At 38.9% G+C, this 18,992-nt stretch overlaps 1 protein-coding gene across 2 annotated transcripts in view; it reads left to right on the top strand.

Moving 5' to 3' along the window:
• GFM1 (G elongation factor mitochondrial 1) overlaps nucleotides 1-18,992 on the top strand; it is a 52,499-nt gene that overhangs the window by 12,232 nt on the left and 21,275 nt on the right. For both annotated transcript variants that reach the window (XR_002122210.1, XM_019627127.1), the window contains exons 2-11: nucleotides 181-333; nucleotides 1,216-1,348; nucleotides 1,784-1,988; nucleotides 3,908-4,024; nucleotides 5,984-6,134; nucleotides 7,645-7,802; nucleotides 8,364-8,448; nucleotides 11,466-11,603; nucleotides 13,133-13,234; nucleotides 15,385-15,441. Coding sequence is in view for 1 of the 2 variants with exons in the window: in XM_019627127.1 (XP_019482672.1) it covers nucleotides 181-333; nucleotides 1,216-1,348; nucleotides 1,784-1,988; nucleotides 3,908-4,024; nucleotides 5,984-6,134; nucleotides 7,645-7,802; nucleotides 8,364-8,448; nucleotides 11,466-11,603; nucleotides 13,133-13,234; nucleotides 15,385-15,441 (1,299 nt within the window). In the remaining variant the exon portion in view is untranslated. The remainder of the gene's footprint in view (nucleotides 1-180; nucleotides 334-1,215; nucleotides 1,349-1,783; nucleotides 1,989-3,907; nucleotides 4,025-5,983; nucleotides 6,135-7,644; nucleotides 7,803-8,363; nucleotides 8,449-11,465; nucleotides 11,604-13,132; nucleotides 13,235-15,384; nucleotides 15,442-18,992) is intronic.

Below are 18,992 nucleotides of genomic sequence, written 5' to 3'. Positions count from 1 at the left end.
GCAATGATAATACCAACATGGGCCAGTGGGGCAACGTCCTCCACAACTAGACTGAAGAACAAAAGGACAGCAACTTGTCTGTCCCCCTTCCCGGATTCCCCAATGCTGTTCCCCTCCCCCAATTCCCCAATAAAATCTTAAAAAAAAAATGCATTGACTTGAGCTTTCTTATTTTTTCAGGTTAATTGGAAGGTTTGCCGATGGTGTTCATCAGGGGTGGTCCCTAATGAAAAGATAAGAAATATTGGCATCTCAGCTCACATTGATTCTGGGAAAACTACATTAACAGAACGAGTGCTTTACTACACTGGCAGAATTGCAAAGATGCATGAGGTATGTGGTTCATGTGGCCAGATTAGTGAGAGCTTGGCTCTAATTGTTTTGTAGTTATGGTTTAATACACTTCACAAAACCTGAAAGATTTAAAGAATAGTAACAGCGAATCTTTAACCAAAATCATATCACAAAGTGTATAGCATAAATAGGCTTAAAATGTTCCTCTGAGAAATCTGTCTGGAGACCATCTCTGTGGGCATCCTGAGTAGATTGTCTTTTGAGAATGTTAAGTCAATATGTCCCCTTAAGCAGCCGTTAAAGTTGTATCTACATAATTTTCAATGTTATGGAGAGATGTTTATAATGTTAAGTGGAAAAGTGTTTAAAATTATATATAGTATGAGCTTAGTAGTTAAAAAATACACATATCAGAAAAAAATTATTTGAGAAAATCTTGAAACTGTCCTGGAGAAATTACACATCATTGAGTAATTTAGCTCTCTACTTAAAAATATTTCTTCAGTTGAAGATCATCTTCTTAAATCACATACTTTAAAAGCTGAATCCTTTCCACCAGGACTCAAAATCCACATGTCGCAGAGCAGGGGAAAAGCTGTTCTCTGTACATCTGTCTACTCACAGACTAACAGCCTGAGACGGGCGGGCTGGAGCAGTGCAAAAGGAGCAAGGATGGCGCTAATCTGGGCGATTGTGCTGTGGGAGCAGTTGCTGAGAGAGGCAGTGAAAAGGGGGTTAGGCAGTGAACAGAGGGCAAGATCTGACATCAGTTTTCTGTTTCATGAGATGGTGTGGTTTGACAAATTAGGTTTCTCTGAAAATTGCCTCAGTTAACTACCTGCGTTCTGGTTCCGTCTCGGTAAAGATTTCTGTGCTTGTAATGCAGGGACAGAGAAACTGAGTTGCTGTGCTTGTGTTTAGGTGAAAGGTAAAGATGGAGTGGGTGCTGTCATGGATTCCATGGAACTGGAGAGACAAAGAGGAATCACTATTCAGTCAGCGGCCACTTACACCATGTGGAAAGATGTCAATATCAACATCATAGATACTCCTGGTGAGTTGAGTTCTTGGTTTTATTGCAGCTTGTTTTGGCAAATGCATTTAGTTCTTAATTCTGACACAGCTCATTTTTGATTACCAAATACTACTCAAAAGTATGACTGAATTCTTATTAGAGAAATCTGACTTGGGACCTAGAGCACCTCATCCTTTTGTGGTTCCCCTGAAAAACAGTGCCAATAAATTGTGAGTAGGAAGGTTTTTGCCTTTTACACGTTGCCCTTGTATCTTTTTGGTACCTTATCTTTTGGAAGTGATCTTGTTTGGTCCCTGGACCTTATGGTGAGTGAATGGTACAGGTGGTTAAAGAATCCATATTCTAATTAGAAGACTTATGTAATGAGCAGAGATGCAAAAACTTTTCATTGTGTGTGTTCTAAAAATTCAGACTGCTCTTTAAGAGTCTCACATACTCCTTTGTCTCATTTAGGACATGTGGACTTCACAATAGAAGTTGAAAGGGCCCTACGCGTGTTGGATGGTGCAGTCCTTGTCCTTTGTGCGGTCGGAGGGGTGCAGTGCCAGACCATGACTGTTAATCGGCAGATGAAGCGCTACAGTGTTCCTTTTCTAACTTTCATTAACAAACTGGACCGAGTGGGCTCCAACCCAGCCAGGGCCCTTCAGCAGATGAGGTACTGAACCTTAGATAAAGAGCAAAGCGGGATGAGATGATCTGGACAACAAACCTTACATCTAGAAGGACAATTAATTCAGTATCATTAAGCTTTATCCTTACTTCTTTTTAAAATGTATTTATGTGAGTGGCTTATTTTAGTAAATGGAACACTGAAGTCAGTAGTTTGGTTTGTAGTGTGATCTCATCAACTACCTTCTCTGCAGAATGGGGGAAATATGACTTAAATTGCAGGGAGGTTGAAAGTGAATTCAGAAAACAATCTGGAAATTTATCCTGTTTTACTATAATTAGAGAAGTTATAATCTAGAGTAGATTCTAAAAGTACTTTGTGTTTACTTAGATAAATCTAGAGGATCATCTTCAGTTTTAACCTTTACTTGAATTTTAATTAATGCCCTGAAGTAGTTAGTATGCCTCATTCCCTTGCTTTCATATGGTAACATGTGCTAAGACAACAACAGCACTTCCTTTCTGTACCAGGTATAACCCAGTGGTATTTATAGCATGTTACATTTTGCACAATTCTGTATATTTCACATAGCCTTTGAAGAGTCAGAGTTTCAGTTTTGACCTTTTGTAGATATGGAAATGGACCTGAAGGGTTCCTACTCAAGTTTCCCACGATAGAGCTGATGGACATGGCAGCAAAGTCTGTGGTAATGGAAAGACCAGTGATGTGTCCATCCAATATTGAGAAACTCTAAGTGAACATATTGCTGTGTGCACTTTGACGAAAGTGATGTATTTGAGAGTATGAGAGTGAATTTTTTCTTTATTGGGTGTTGTACTGTTTTCTTGGTAGGATGAAACATTTTCACTTTCTATCTTTATTATATTTTACTTGTCGTTGGCAACAGAGGGGCTCTTTCTACCAGGTCTTCGGAATTCCAGGAAAATGATCTTTTCGCATTTATTCGACTACTTTGGTGTGCTTTGCTCCCTTTTACCTGTTTTCTCATTTTGTAACTCCCATTAAACAGATTCTCGGGATCCGGCCTCTGTCTTTCCTACCCTGCTTGCTCATCCTTCTGTCTCCTTCGCATTTTCACTGGGTTATCAGAGAATTCTTGGGCCAGTCTTCCAGCTCACTGATCTGATGTTCATCTGTACCCCTTCTGTTATTTAGCCTGTTTTTTCTTTCTAATTTCAACAGTTATATAGTTACTTTCCAAAAACTTTTTCTTTTATTACAGCATCTTTATTAAAAGAGGTCAGTCCTTTTCAGACCTTTACATTTTTTTTTCTTTCAGTAACTCTCTGCCTGGAGGTTAGCACTATTTCTTGAGCTCACCCCTCTCTTTCAAGCTATTGGTTTCCTTCAAATATTTGATGATTCCTGGTTACCTATCTACCCATTATTATAGATGGCACCTAGAATTTAGACTAAACAGTGGTAACTGGAGCGTATTTCTTCTTGAGTAAGAATTCCTGCCTGTGAATGTAACTTCCGTTCAGTGCTTGTGTCTGATGAGGGTACAGGCTGATGGTGAGTGCCTGGCTTCAACACCTGCTCTGAGAGTTCCCCTAAGAACTTTCTTTTCTGATAGCTGTACTCAATTTCGCTAGAGTCAGCTGATTCAAGAATGAGATATGGGCATAGTTATCCCAGCATCCTTTAATTTTCTGGCTCACCACCCATTGACCTATTTTTCCCCTCAGTATTTTAGGGATCAGATGGGAAAACATTTATTTTAGAGTTCTTTTTGTTGTCTCAATAGGGTTGTGGCTTCCTGAAAATGATGAGTTTGACTGTTAATCTGTTCCCAGCTGTTTTATATCTTATGTTCTGACCTGCTGATGACACCCCTTCCAGTTCTTCAACATCTGCCATTGATTTCTTTTTATATTTATTTTGTCATTTCAAAGGGATTTGGGGAGAAAAAAGAGGTGACTATATGTTTTTTTATTTTTCAGGTCTAAACTAAATCATAATGCAGCATTTGTACAGATTCCCATTGGTTTGGAGGGTGATTTTAAAGGCATTATAGATCTTATTGAGGAACGGGCCATTTATTTTGATGGAGACTTTGGGTAAGCATTTAAAATACGCTGTTAAAATCTTAAATTTTAAAAGGTATCAGAGAGAAGGAAAGGATGTGTTCTTTAAACATAAACACCTTTTTGAAATGTGGCTGGAAGAATATGCTCTAAGGTGATTTTGTTTTAATGCCTTTAATCCTGGTTTCTTCCCGTTTTGCTTAGTGTTCATTCCAAGGGAGGTTATGTTACTTTTTGTGGCTAACATGTCTACATGCATGGTGAAGGAGGAGGCCTGCTTGGGTTCGTGATACCTCGTGCATTCATGCATTCATTCATTCTGCAGACTTCGCAGGCACCTCTTATGTCCTGCGTATTGTGATAAAAACTGGGAAGAAGATAGGGATCGTAAATATTTCTTCAAGCTACTTTATGGGAGTACAAAGATTAAAAGATTACTATGTAGAAAGCAATTAAAATTGTACAAAAGTAGTTTGGGCAATACAAGAAGTAAATTGGTAAGTGTTCGACTTGGTATTTGGTCCCTCAAACAACTTTTGAGCAACTTTTGCGTGCAAAGCACTATAATTGCTCAGTGTTATAAAACCAGGGCTTTCAGGAAAATCACCCGGGGAGCTTGTTAAAACACCTTCTTGTCTACCTCCAGAGATTCTGATTCAGTAGATCTATGGTGGGGCCTGGAATTGGCATTCTGGAAAGCTCCCAAGCGATGCTGATATTTTGGGTCTGCAGACCAAACTTTGAGTGGCACCAGCCTAGAAAGTGTGGGGAGTCATAAAAGATCTTTTGTTCTGAGAGGTGGCCCCAATAGCCTGGCAGTTTCTCCAAAGGTACTTCTTGAGGGTTTTCCTTCTTCTGCTATGGAACTGGTGTTGCTGGTCTGGCAGGTGGGTAAATGGAGTTGTGATCAGTTAACTGTAGATCAGCCATCTTGTAGGCTTTTCCCTAAAAGCTGGAGGCTGTCCAGTGGATGAAGTGTTTCTCACACTTTTTGTGTGAAAACTGAGTAATGATAACAAAGTTTGTCTATCATTCCTTAGAATGTAAGGCCCTAGAGCTATCTAGTACATAATAGGTACTAAAAACAATATTTGTAAATAAATGAATAAATCTGCTTCCCCAGAATTACCAGGGCACACGTTTCTGTGTTCTAAAGTAGGGGCTTTTAAACTCTCTTGTACATGAGAACCACAGATGGAACTTCTTAATATTACCTGCCCCCTTTCCCAGCCCTAGTCCACTGGGTATGTATATTTTGAAAGGACTGATGATTCTGTCATAAGTTTACAAACCAGAGAACTTGCCAGGAAGGAAGAAATTAAGCTGTAAAGGCCATGAAGAGCATTCTTGAGAACAATTTGCAATTGGCTTTTACTTTTTTATTTAGGAATGTATTTTCTGAAAAGATTATTATTTTTTGACATTGGTTTCCATTTAAAAAAATACTTTAAAAACTTTCATACCACTATTTCTAAATATCAAGTATTACTATATACTTCTTGGTTGTATATATTTTATTTGTAACTCTTACCTATTTGACCCCTACGGGAATGGAGAACTGGGGCAAAGGTTGTATTTAGTAACCTTTTTTTTTTTTACTACAAAATGGGGTATTCTGTGTTAATAATTGTGTTATCGATGGAAAGGAAAGGAGTCAAGTCTTTGATCCCGCTTGTAAGAGACTGTGATGTTCTGATTAATTTGGTTACTAGAATTTTCAGGGGCTCACATGGGCTTTGGAGTCAGGCTGGCTTGAATCTTGGCTCTTCCACCTACTAGCAGTACAACCGGGAGCGATCTGCGTTTCCGCTTTTGCCCAGTGTCTGAATTGTAAAGATAGCTATTAGTCTTATTTGCCATATTAACACAAATATATCAGAGCTCCTTCTCATCTAAAAAGATATTTTAGCCAATAGTTTAACTCTTTCACTGGTGCTCTACATATTAATTACATTTCCTTAAAGTACTGAAATAAAACATTTATTTTCCTAGTGAGATTGTTCGATATGGGGAAATTCCAGCAGAATTCCGGGCAGCGGCAGCTGACCACCGGCAGGAGCTGATTGAATGTGTTGCTAATTCAGATGAGCAGCTTGGTGAGATGTTCCTGGAAGAAAAAATCCCCTCAATTTCAGATTTAAAGGCAAGTGCTCTCAAAATAAGTCTTACATTAAGAAAAAGAGGGTTCTGTTTTGGTTTTTAGTGGGGAGGGGACATGATGATTTTACACATGAGTTTTATTAATAAAATCAGAGTAGATTTGTTTAACATAACTGGTTTCTTCAAAACATATTTGGCATGGTGTATTTCTTTTTAAGTAGTGAGTTATATAATATCTTAAAATTGGAAAGGAGTCATAGTTTGTTTTAGAAAAAAAGACACTTAAACAGCCAACCTCTTGGATATATATATATTAAGATTTTTTTTTTTTAATTGGGGAGAATTGAGGGAGGGGAACAGACAAGTTGCTGTCCTTTAGTTCTTCAGTCTAGTTGTGGAGGACGTCGCTTCACTGGCCCATGTTGGTATTATCATTGCGCTCTTTCCAGGTGAGGCAGATAGGTTGCCGGCCTCTGGACGGCCACTCACGGCGGCTCTTTGCAGCTCACACCAGCTTCTGACCGCTCAGGCCGGCTGCCGGCCACACACGGTAGCTTATGGCAGCCCACTGCAGCAGGGGCTGCAGCCTACGCCATCGCTGGCAACTCACGGCAGCCCAGCTCCAGGTCGAGCTGTTGTTCAGCATCTTAGCTGTAGAGGGCAGTGTCACTGGCCCTCATGTGGGATCCGAACTGGGGCTCTGCTGCTCAGAGCTGGTGTCCCAAGCCAGCTCTTAACCAATGCGCCACTCGGCCGGCCCTGGGTATATATTCTTATTAAGAAGAAAGTAGAGAAATACAGAAATGTTACAGCAGTATGTGTGTTCTTTCAAAAAGGAAACATCAGTTAATGTTTTTTAATAGTTGATACTTTCATATGATTTAAACATTTAAAAAATATACAAAGGGGGCCGGCCAAGTGGCTCAGTTGGTTAAGAGCTCGCTCAAGAGTTTGAGCTCTGAGCAACAGCAGTTCAAGTCCAGCCCGAGCTGAGCAGCCGCTGAGCTGCCAACAGTAGCAGGATGGCTCAGCTAAAAAAAAAATATATATATATATATATATATATACAAAGGTACACAGGAAAAAAAGAATCTCACCCATCTCCCAGCTGCCCAGTTCTCTGCCCCCTCCCTAAAATAGATAAATAGTTGCTGATATATTGCTCAAGAGGATTTTTTTGTTTTGTTTTTTTGGTAGTTGTCACTTTTCCCTTTATTTTACACCATTAGCATACTCTTTTACACAGTTAGCATACCATTTACACTGTTCTATGTATGTGTCTGTTTTCTATGTGTGTATATATTTTTTCTCAGTTGAAAAGTAGTGACATTCCAAAAGTGTTGAAGGCAGCTTCCTAACCCAGAAAAAGGCACTGATTTTTTTTTTTTATTATTGACCTTAAGTTATAGAGGACATGATTCTATCTAGTCTCCACTAGAGACAGCACTGAAAGGGTATTCATTTCATTCATTTCTTGATTTGTAATTGATCTGAAACAAAGTGAGATTTTTAGGATTAATGAATCCTTTTTTTTTTTTTTTTTTCTTTTGTAGCTTGCAATCCGAAGAGCTACTCTAAATAGGTCATTTACTCCTGTCTTTTTGGGAAGTGCCTTGAAGAACAAAGGAGTTCAGCCTCTTTTAGATGCTGTTTTAGAATACCTCCCAAATCCCTCTGAAGTCCAGAACTATGCTATTCTCAATGAGGAGAAGTAAGTCTTGGAAACTGATTCTTAGTTTATGCAGAAATACTTTGCACTATAGAAGAATATAAGAATAGTTCTTGTAATTATGTTTGTGTTATTTTTCATAATTGACAAAAATCACCATTTCTATTTGGGTAACAATTTTAGCACATAGGAAAATATTATTAATACCAGTTCCCAATATTCTATTTGTGAGTTAGTACGATTTGTTTTATGGTTCATCAAGGTTTACATCGTTAGAAAATTTTCTTATTTGGGACCAGCTGTTCTCAGTCATATAAAAAAATTTAAAAATGAAACTTGTTTTTAAAAGTCTCATTGATTAATTTTCTTTTCTATAACACACCATTCCTGTGTTTTTTTACTTTACCGTGGTCCTATCACAGTATAGTCATTAAGCCCAAGAAGTTCTTCCTACTAATTTCTTTCAGTGAAATTTCACTGATGTATGAGATCCGAAGTGTTTAGCACATGTGCTTTTCTCAGATAATACTCTGATGATATAAATTGATATAAAAGAAATATCAAATATTACATCTCACAGAGTTATATTTTCTTTATTTTAAGTGACTCAAAAGAGAAAACCAAAATATTAATGAACTCCAAAAGAGACAACTCCTTTCCATTTGTAGGCCTGGCTTTTAAACTGGAGGTAAGTTGCTTTCTAATGTATTTAACTGCTATACGTAGGAATTTTCTTTTAGGATTTTATTCCTATTACAAAATTACTCTTATGACAGATTTGGTTATAGGTTTCTCCACTGTCAATTTTTTTTTCACCCGTTTCATACTGTTTAGAAGGAAGCTACTGTGCACAGCCCACACTTAAGGGGTGAGGAATTATACTTCACCTTGAGAAAGCAGTAACTACCTAAGTTATTTAGTAAAAGGCAAAAGATTTATACGATCTGAAGAGAAACCAGAGTATAAGTTATTTAGGATTCTTCCGCACGGGACAGTTGTCTTTTCTCCCACATTTATTTATTCAGTCATTTATTTATATCAGTATGGAGTTATGGATCTTTATTTTGTACTTTGAGTTATAACCTAGTAGTTTGTTACTTGTTTTCTTGGCCAGATTGGCCAGGTTTTGCCATTGGAGCTCTTTCAGTTGGCTCCTGTATCTCTTTGACATTCCCCAATGTTTTGCTTTTTTGTCTGCTTCCTTAGTTTCTGCCAGTACAGGATGTTCCAGGCTTTTCTTCTATATTCGCTGCCCCAGCCTTGGAATCAGCCATTTCTTTAAGGGGCTCTGGTTCCTTTTAATCGAGAATGGTATCAGAAACCCAGATTTGGGCACTAGGTGTGCTTTTTGTTGTTGTTGCTTCTGTTTATAATTTTTTACATGGGACAAAAAGGTGGATAAGGTAGAAGTGTTAACAGTGGTTATTTCTGGGATGTATTTGGGGGGCTTTTATTAGATTTTATTTTTAAATTTTTACAATATTCTTATTACCTCGAAAATGAGAAAAAAGTAATTTTAAATTAAATAATAGAAATAACATTGCAATGGCAATTTTTATGCATAAAGCTTTAAAAAATATGTTTAGGAATATTTTCTTAGGATCCCCAGAATAGTGATTATTGAGTTAAAGGTATGGGATATTTTAATATTTAGTAATTTATATTGCCAAATTGCTTTCATACTCTCAAAATTAATGTAGTAGATTATGTCAGTGAATCTATATCAGCTCTTAATATTATTAAAAAATCATTACTGATTTCATAAATGAAAAATGATATTTTAATATTTTATTTTTCCTTAATTCCTAATAATAGAGAACATTTTTTCATATACTGGATTTATTATGCAGTTGTATTTCCTTTTTTGTAATTGTCTCTTTATTACTTTTGTTATCCCTTTTTTAAAATTAGGGTGAGAGTTTTAAAATTAGGGTGAGAGTTTTACTTATTTGTACAGTTTCTCTAATGTTGATTTTTAAAAACAATTAGCACTTTAAAGTTTATAGTCAAATACGAGGCGTGATCAAAAAATATAGTGAATGTTTAAATAAAAAAAACTATTACAGTAAAAGACACATTGCCATTAATCCCCCTCAAAATATCCTCACTTCGGGCCGGCCGAGTGGCGCGATGGTTAAGAACTGGCTTGGGACGCCAGAGGGCCCCGGTTCGGATCCCACATATGAGGGCCAGTGACACTGCTCTCTACAGCTAAGATGCTGAACAACAGCTCAACCTGGAGTTGGGCTGCGGGAGTCAACGGCGACGGCGTAGGCTGCAGCCCCTGTGGCAGTGGGTTTCCATGGGCTACCGTGTGTAGCCAGCAGCCAGCGTGAGCGGCCAGCAGCTGCAGTGAGCGGCCGTCCAGAAGCCGGCAACTGATCTGCCTCACCCAGGAAGAGCACAATGATGGTGCCAACTTGGGCCAGTGAAGCAACGTCCTCCACAACTAGACTGAAGAACAAAACGACAGCAACTTGTCTGTTCCCCTTCCCCCAATTCCCCAGCACTGTTCCCATCCCCCAATTCCCCAATAAAAATCTTAAAAAAAAAAAAATATCCTCGCTTCGAACACACTTATCCCATCATTCTTTCCACTTTCTGAAGCAGTTCTGGAAGTCTTTTTTCATGAAATGTCTTTAGTTGCGCTGTTGTGGCTGCCTCTATGTCCTGGAGGGATTCAAAACATTTACCTTTCATGGTCATTTTGACTTTGGAGAAGAGCCAGAGGACACACCATAATGTTTTTATGACAGAAATTACTGTACCAGAAGTGATGTGTGACACAGAGCCTTTCCGTTACGATCAAAAGATACGGTGAATGCTGCTGCCGAGTGCCATCCGACGGAAAGTCAGGATCTTCAATATGGGAAACGGCATATTGAACCTTATTAATCGTGTGCGACCAACGTGTTTCAATGTTTTTTGGTGCATTCGGTGTGAGCTACGGTTAAGAGAAGGTGTGTTTTAAAGTGTGCCTTAAATCATCCTCCATCATGACAATACTCTGTGTCACACATCGTTTCTGGTATATGGCAATTTCTGTCAAATAAAAACATTATGGTGTGTCCTCATCCACCTTATTCACCGGATCTGGCACCGTTCATCTTCTGGCTCTTCCCCAAAGTCAAATGATTCAGGACATCGAGGCAGCCATCACAGTGCAACTAAAGACACTCAGAAAAGAGGACTTGCAGAACTGCTTCAGAAAGTGGTAAGAATGATGGGTTAAGTGTATTTGAAGCAAGGAGGAGTATTTTGAGGGGGGTTAATGGCACTGTGTCTTTTAATGCAATACATTTTTTTTATTTAAACATTCACTGTATTGTTTGATCACACCTTGTAGATGTATGACAGAGTCTTACCATTTTTAATGATATTTTTGTTGTCTTTCCAACCATTATACCTTATTTTTGTCTTATTGTATTAAAATTAACTTATAAAATAATATTAGAAGTCAAAAGGATACTTCCTTATTATATAAATAATTAAAAATTTTTTTCTAATAACTTTTATTTCAGAGGAAGCAGAATTAGTATCTTGGATTATGATACCAAGAAGAACAACACAATCATTTAACTTATCTATACTCAAAGCGACTAAAATCAATATGGAATATTTGGAGAGAGTTTTGAAGATTTCCTCCTAATTTTGGTTTATGTTTCTTTTTTATTCTTTATGCCCTTACCCAATCTTGACTTCTAGGCAGGTCGATTTGGACAGTTAACTTATGTTCGCAATTATCAAGGAGAGTTGAAGAAGGGTGACACCATCTACAACACGAGAACAAGAAAGAAAGTACGGGTGCAACGGCTAGTTCGCATGCATGCCGACATGATGGAGGCAAGTACCTGGTCATTGTGAGACCAGAAATTCCTCCAAAGCAGGTGAAACAGACCTACCTTCTTGGTATCCTGAGCCCCACAAGAAAATCACTTCTAACCGAATGTGTTTTCCTTGCTCCTTCCTTTTTAGTTAGTTGTGCTACAATTCTGATGTAGCTCTTTGGTATAGGCTAAATTAGCAGTTGTTAAGAACACAGTTTATATACTGTTTGTGAGTTAGCTGTATATTTCCTCTATGGCCAAGGTTAAGGAGAAGGGACAGTTGGTTCCCTAAGACACAGAATACGAATTTAGTACTTCCCTCAAGAACTATCATTACAAAGAGTATAATAGGTTTTTAGAACAGTGTAACTGTGGTTCTCAAAGGTAAGTGAGAGTAATAACTTCACACATAATTTCCCACATTGTTCAGCGGATTTCCTTTCTGAAATATGGCAGGTGTGAAAGCTCTGTTTGACCCTAGAGCTTTATATTTGTTGAACCAACCCCCAGAAGGGCCATAATGGTGATAGGATCCATCTGAAGATTTAAAACCTCTCAAGGTCTGGTCTAGGAGATAAATTTTGGCTTGAATTCTTGAATTGGCTCTGAATCTGTCTTAACATTCTGCAGTCATCGGGTTTGGTAGGCCTTGGCAGGAATACTGAGCGTGTGAAGTGGTCCCTACTCTCACCCTTTCCCGGTTCAGCTCTGTATTCCTGGGGGAATTTGTTAGTCTAAGCAAAATCTTAAGACGTTTAGTAATTTTTGGTGGCCTTAACTTTTATATCTCCTGGAAGATGAATAGGCAGTCTTTCAAAATATAACAGCATTGCTGTTTTGTGAAATAGGCAGCAGGGGGCAGGCTAGAGGGATTAGTGGTTGTCATAGCTGTTTTTTGGGCCAGAAGCTAGAATTGTACAGCTATGTAACCATTAAAGGAAGACACACACACACTTGCTCATTCAGAGCTACACCTGTTATGAATGAACTGTCAGTATATAAAGACAAAAACTAGGAAGTTTGGGGGCACCAGTGCTTTGTTCTTAAATTTCCTGTGTTTTCTTAACCTTTTGCATCTGTGAGAAATTAAGGTTATTTTAAGTACAATGGGCTCCATTCTGCCTTTGTTTTCAAAACTTCCTTTGTAAGTTTTTCTTGTACATCTTTGTCATACACATCTCACTGTTGGACTGTGGCAGCACACAGAGAACATGCTCTTTAATTCCATAGAAATTACTTTAGAGCTGTGCGGCTCGGTCAGCACTGTAGGTCCTCCAAGTAATGATGCCGTAGCTCTGAGTGTCTGTTTAAATATAATTTTGTCGATTGAGATGTGGTTTAAATAAGGGCCTTGTTTAAGGTATGTCATGCCATGGTTGATCGTTGGTGTTGCATTGGTTCCATCTAATTCATTCTTTATAGAACTCATGGTGAGATTCTGCCATGTGTGTTTCTGTACAGTGTTTATTGTACAAGTGCTCTTTAGTCACCCTGTTCTGATTTGTATTACTTACAAGTATACATTTGTGTTATTTCTTTATTTAGGATGTTGAGGAAGTATATGCCGGAGACATCTGTGCATTGTTTGGCATTGACTGTGCTAGTGGAGACACATTCACAAACAAAGATAATAGCGACCTTTCTATGGTAAGTCATTTAATTTCAAAGCCGTTGGTCACTTGAGTTTCAAAAGTATTTTTTTGTGAAGTGCGTGTAGTACTTCAGAAAAACAACCCCAGAAGTTTCATTGAGTGCCACAGGCATCAGGTATAGATTGGTTGCAGCTCTCTAAATGTTAGTTAGACAAGTGCTCTGTGTGTAAGCTAACTTATCTGGTTTTTCTTAGTAAAATCATTCCATGAACGTCCAAGGTTTAGCATGGAGGGAAAATCTCCACTAGATACATCTGGACTATGGAGCTCTGACTCGTGTACCCTGAGATCTGCCTTCCCATTTTGGGGGCCTCTCTAATTGCTGTCACCATCATCAGGCTGGTCCCAAGGAGTGCTTCTTCCTTAGTAACTCAGTGACTAGATAGTAGACCCTTCCCTCAAGAACTGTAAGACCAGACTGTTAACATTTAGATTAGATATGGGGAGAACAGAACAGAACCATGCTCTGAAGGCATGATGTAACTAGATAGTCCGACTTACTGCATACAGCCTGCTCTGGAACTAGGTCCTGTTTTATCACTGAGGGACCCTGAAGGAACGAGCACACTGTTAGTACACACAGACCCAGGGAAGAGCCCCAAACCTGAAATTCTGCCTTTGTAAGTGGAGGGTAGGGAAAGACCGAAGAAAGAGGCTGGCCACTCCAGTCTGGCAGTTAACAGAGTTCATTAAAGGAGACTTACATGATAGCCCCTTCTTGGGCAGCCGCAAGATGAATTGGATAATCTCCACCTACCTGACAGGCACCAGAGAATCACTACATAGGATAAAAAAGGGGGAATAGCCACGAGTACTAGCACATGAATGCTGCCAGGTACGGAAATTGCTTTACGTGCTTGACCAGGTCAGGACAGGACAGCAATCTGTTTCAAGAACCACACCCAGCAGGAGGCAAAGGAGGGGGTGCTGATTTCATGTCAGAGAGAACATCAAGTACAATTAGACAGTCTCTAAGGGGGTGTTGTGGTGAGCAGTCCCCATATTGGTCCGGGTCCAGCTCATGGGCCAGACAGCAGTCTAGTCATGGAATCGTGTCTCCTGCACACATGCTCAGGCAGTTCCTGCCTTTGAGTGCCTTCCACTTACTTCCTATTTGCCCCTATAGGATAGCAGGCTGTACTGCAGTATGACTGTTTGTTCATGAGGGTGGTCCCTCCCCTGAATCCAGTAAAGAAAAATATGAATGAGTACACAGGGGCTAGGTAATTCGCAGTAAACAAATTTACAATGGGTCGTTTATGTACGAACTGGTCCAGCCCTAACAGACGAGCACTATAATAGTTCCTAGATCATATGATGAATTCATAATTTTATAATTTAGTGTCTTTGTATAAAATATTCTCTAATGTCTGGTTTTAATGTTGATTTAAGACAGTACAGAAACTGTAAATAAATCTGTGTAGGCTTTAGGGGGCTCTAGATAAGGGGGATGCTTTATGATGGCCAAGGCCTTGTCTACCTGCTTGTCATTAGTATGAAGGGACTGGAGGTTGTGGGAGGTGCCCTGGCTTCAAAGTGAACAGACCTTGGTGAGCGTCCCACCTCTGCCCTATGCTACCTACTGGCCCTTGGCCACGTTATTTTCTCTTCTTTCCAAGACTTTAAGATTTTGTTTGTAAAATAGGGATAATAATATCGGCCTCTCAGAGTTGTGATTGATTCAATGAGTTATCATATGCATAAATAATCTAGTGCCCTTTCTCTGTTTCTCTTACCAGTGATCATAGTAAATTTTGATTAAATAAATAACTTATCAGAAGGTAGCAACAGTAAATGTAGCCACCAACCAATAAGAATTCCACATCTCAGCATTTGGATTCATTAAAATATTTGTTAATCTGAACCTGTCAATAAGCTTAAGGGTCTTAAACTGTTAAGTAAATAAGTAAGTAATAGATATTTTTGTTATTTTGGGAGGGAAGAGATAAGTGGACAACTTTACTTATTAATATATTCATTTACTTAATGCAAACAGCCCAGGATATATATTATCTAGCCTAAAGATGTTTAACATTTGTCCTTTGTTCTGTTATAAAATAGACAATTAAAATCAATCCATCCCTGACCCTGACCCATATACTACTGTATTTGAATTCTTCTCTGTTTTTTTTAAAAAAAATTTAGGAGTCAATTCATGTTCCTGATCCTGTCATTTCAATAGCAATGAAGCCTTCTAACAAGGTAGGCATTTGATTTAATGCTCAGTATATCACAGTCAAGACTTGAGCTCTTTTTTATCATCTCCACAATGCACGTGGTATCTTGTGATAACCAGCTGTCTTATGGTCTCTAGTTCCTCTTTTTGGAATTGAAATTACCTTTTGAAATTTGCTAATGTGTTAGTAGTAATTATTCAGTATATTTGAAGAAATTGGTGGTATTAAAGTATTCATCAGACTGCTTAATAACCCTTTACTAAGTAAAGGTATATCATTGGTTCCACAGTGATACGTGTGACTTCCTAGATTCAGACCATAAAGGGATGGAAAAAAGGAAACAGGCATTTGTCCTCAGTTGTAGGAAAACCTCACTGTGAGGACATTAGAATATTGCATAGATTAACTGCCTCTTGGATTATAATACATCTCTACATTTGTGGTAGTTATAAAGTAAACGTCTGATTATAACATGGAAAGCCTGCAAACAAGACTGTTTTTCTCACTTTCAAACGTGACAGATATATGATGTGATTTGATGTCATTTAACTTTTTACAAAGCCAAGACTACGTGAATAAGTTTTGCATTCACATTGGCTTGCCATTGCAATTAGTCCTGTTCTTGAAGTATAATTGTTTATTTCTTAAATTGCCTTGATATAACTCATTCATGCAGTGCATTTATGACCTCTTGTCATCTGGGAACTATCATTTACAAAACATATTCTGATTTGTCTTGTGGATGCATTAACAGCTCCTACTTCATCTGTTTTGAGGAACTTGAGATTTTCCAGACCCTTCTCATTATATTGGGTTGTCGGAAAAGTCATGATGCATGTTTGCAGCAGATGGCACTAGTTCATTTTTGGAAGTACTAGAGTCATTTGCATCTATGTTATTGCTATGTCATTTGACAGCTGACAGTTTTAGCTTCATTCTAAAAAAATTGAGCGATTTGGTTGAGTTTTGGAGATTTTACAAGTTGAAGATGGAAGACCAAACTGTGCATTTTTGCCGTATTTTATTATTTTACTTCCATAAAGGGAAGAACGCGTGTCAAGCTTGTGAAAAGTTGCATAAAGTTTACGGTGACAATGCTCTACAAGAGCATCAGTGCCAAAGATGTTCACGAAATTCCGTGCTGGTGACTTTGATCTTAGCAACACTCCTCAGTCGGGAGGCCCACCGAGGTTGATGACAACAAAATAAAGACATTGATCGAGTCAAACCCGAGAGATTGCAGGAACATTGAACATCCATCATTCAAGCATTCATGACCACCTGAAGAAGCTGGAATACGTAAGCAAGCTTGATATTTGGGTTCCGCATGAACTCAAAGATTGAAAATCATTTGATGGTGCGTATAAACATCTGCAGTATGCTCATTAAACGTGAGGAAAACTGTTCTTTTTTGAAGTGACTGATAACTGGTGATGGGAAGTGGATTGTTTACAACAATGTGGTGTGCAAACAGTCTTGGTCCTGACGTGATGATTCGCCTCAAACGACATTGAAGGCAGACATTCATCAGAGGAAGGTTATGCTCTCAGTGTGGTGGGATTTTAAAGTCGTTGTGTTTTTCGAGCTTCTACCAAGGAACCAAAAAACCAATTCGAATGTGTACTGCTGGCAATTGGACAGTTTGAACGAATCCATCATCCAGAAACGTCCAGAGCTTGTTAACTATAAAGGAGTTGTGTTCCATCGCGACAACGTGAGACCACACACAAGTTTGATCACCCGTCAAAAACTATTGGAGCTTGGATGGGATGTGTTGCCACACCCACCATACTCACCTGACCTTGCGCAGTCAGACATCCACTTGTTTCGCTCTCTTCAAACCTCCTTGCATGGTATAACGTTCAATTCAGATGAGGCTGTAAATCAGCACCTTGTTCAGTTTTTCGCAAATAATGACAGGTCCTTCTATGTACGAGGAATTATGAAGCTCACTGAAAGATGGCAAAAGTTTATCGAACAAAACGGGCAATATATCATTGATTGATCTTTGTTCTTTATATAAATAACCTTTGAAAAACATAGACAAAATATTTCATGACTTTTCCGACAACCCAATAGGAAGGAGAATGTTGAGGTGGCAAGAAACATTAAATCACTCCGTCTCAGAAATTTGAGGAAAGGCAAACCTTACATCTTACCACAGTAAGATACCAGTTTCTCCAAGGGCTTTGCTGAATTGTTTGCTTTTCCCTTCAGAATATGCAAGGCTAGAAGTGAAAGATAATATGCTTCTTTATTCCTAAGTTCAGGATTTATGTAAGACGATAGCTCACAATAATGCAGGGAAATCAAATGCATTAATATCCGAAAGGTTTTTTTGGTGTTCCCAGGGTTATCTGCTTGCTGGAGTAAATTAATTTAAATCAGATAATGAAGTCCCAGCATAAAGCTGTGAGTCTCAGTAGTGGGGGCCAGGATGATCTAGTAAGTTGAGAGTACCTGGCTCTTGCAAGGAAAGACTTTGGAGATAGACTAACGCAGGAATCAGTTTCAGCTTTGCCATGCACTATCTGTGTGGCCCTGAGCAGCTCACTCAACTTCTCTGTACCTAGTTTCCTCACCTGTAAAATGTGGATAATTCTGTCTTGCAGCATTATGATTAGAACTTGAGATAACATATAAAACACATAGCACGGCTCCAGACACATGTAATAGCTGTAAGTACTGGTGATTCAGGGCGTGTTCATTTTCTATTGCTGCTGTAAGAAATTACCACAAACTTAGTGGCTTAAAACATCACAAGTGTATTAGTTTATAGTTGTGTAGGTCAGAAATCTGACACAGTTCTTAAGGGGCCAAAATCAAGATACTGGCAGGGCTGTGTTCCTTTCTGGAGGCTCTAAGGGGGCAATCTATTTCCTTACTTTACTCAGATTGTTGGCAGAATTCAATTCCTTCTAGTTGTAGGACTAGGGTCCCCATTCCTTGCTGTCCCCTGAGGGCTGTTCTTAGCTTCAAGAGGCTGCCCACCTTCCTAGGCTTCTGGCCCCCTTCTTCCTGTTTTCAATGCCAGCAGCCGAATTGAGTCCCTCTCACGTTTCACATATTCCCTGCCTCTTCCCATCTCTCTGACCTACCCTTCTGCATTCCTTTTCCATTTTTAAAAGCCTGTGTGATTACATTGGGCCCACCAGGTTATTCATGATGCCTATAACATTATCACAACTGCTAAGTCCCCTTTATCAGATAAAGTAACATTCACAGGTTTGGAGGAAGTAGGGCATATTCTTGGAGGGCCAATATTCTGCTTACCACATAGGGAGTTACAAGTAAGAATAAAGATGCATCAAACCACATCCAAGCAGATTGTTTTGAAAGTCTCAGTGGTTGTCTTCCCTTTCCTCTTGAGTCTACAGTAGAGTTTTGGTATACATGCTGATTCCTTTGATTCCGTAGAGGATCTTTTTTTATTTTTTTTTATTGGGGAATTGGGGGAGGGGAACAGCGCTGGGGAATCTGGGAAGAGGAGCAGACAAGTTGCTGTCCTTTTGTTCTTCATTCTAGTTGTGGAGGACATCGCTTCACTGGCCCATGTTGATATTATCATTGCGCTCT

The sequence above is a fragment of the Hipposideros armiger genome, unplaced genomic scaffold (assembly GCF_001890085.2).
Source record: "Hipposideros armiger isolate ML-2016 unplaced genomic scaffold, ASM189008v1 scaffold_16, whole genome shotgun sequence".
Classification (NCBI taxonomy): domain Eukaryota; kingdom Metazoa; phylum Chordata; class Mammalia; order Chiroptera; family Hipposideridae; genus Hipposideros; species Hipposideros armiger.
Note: the sequence above shows the minus strand (reverse complement) of the source record. Positions and strands in the feature narration are given on the sequence as shown.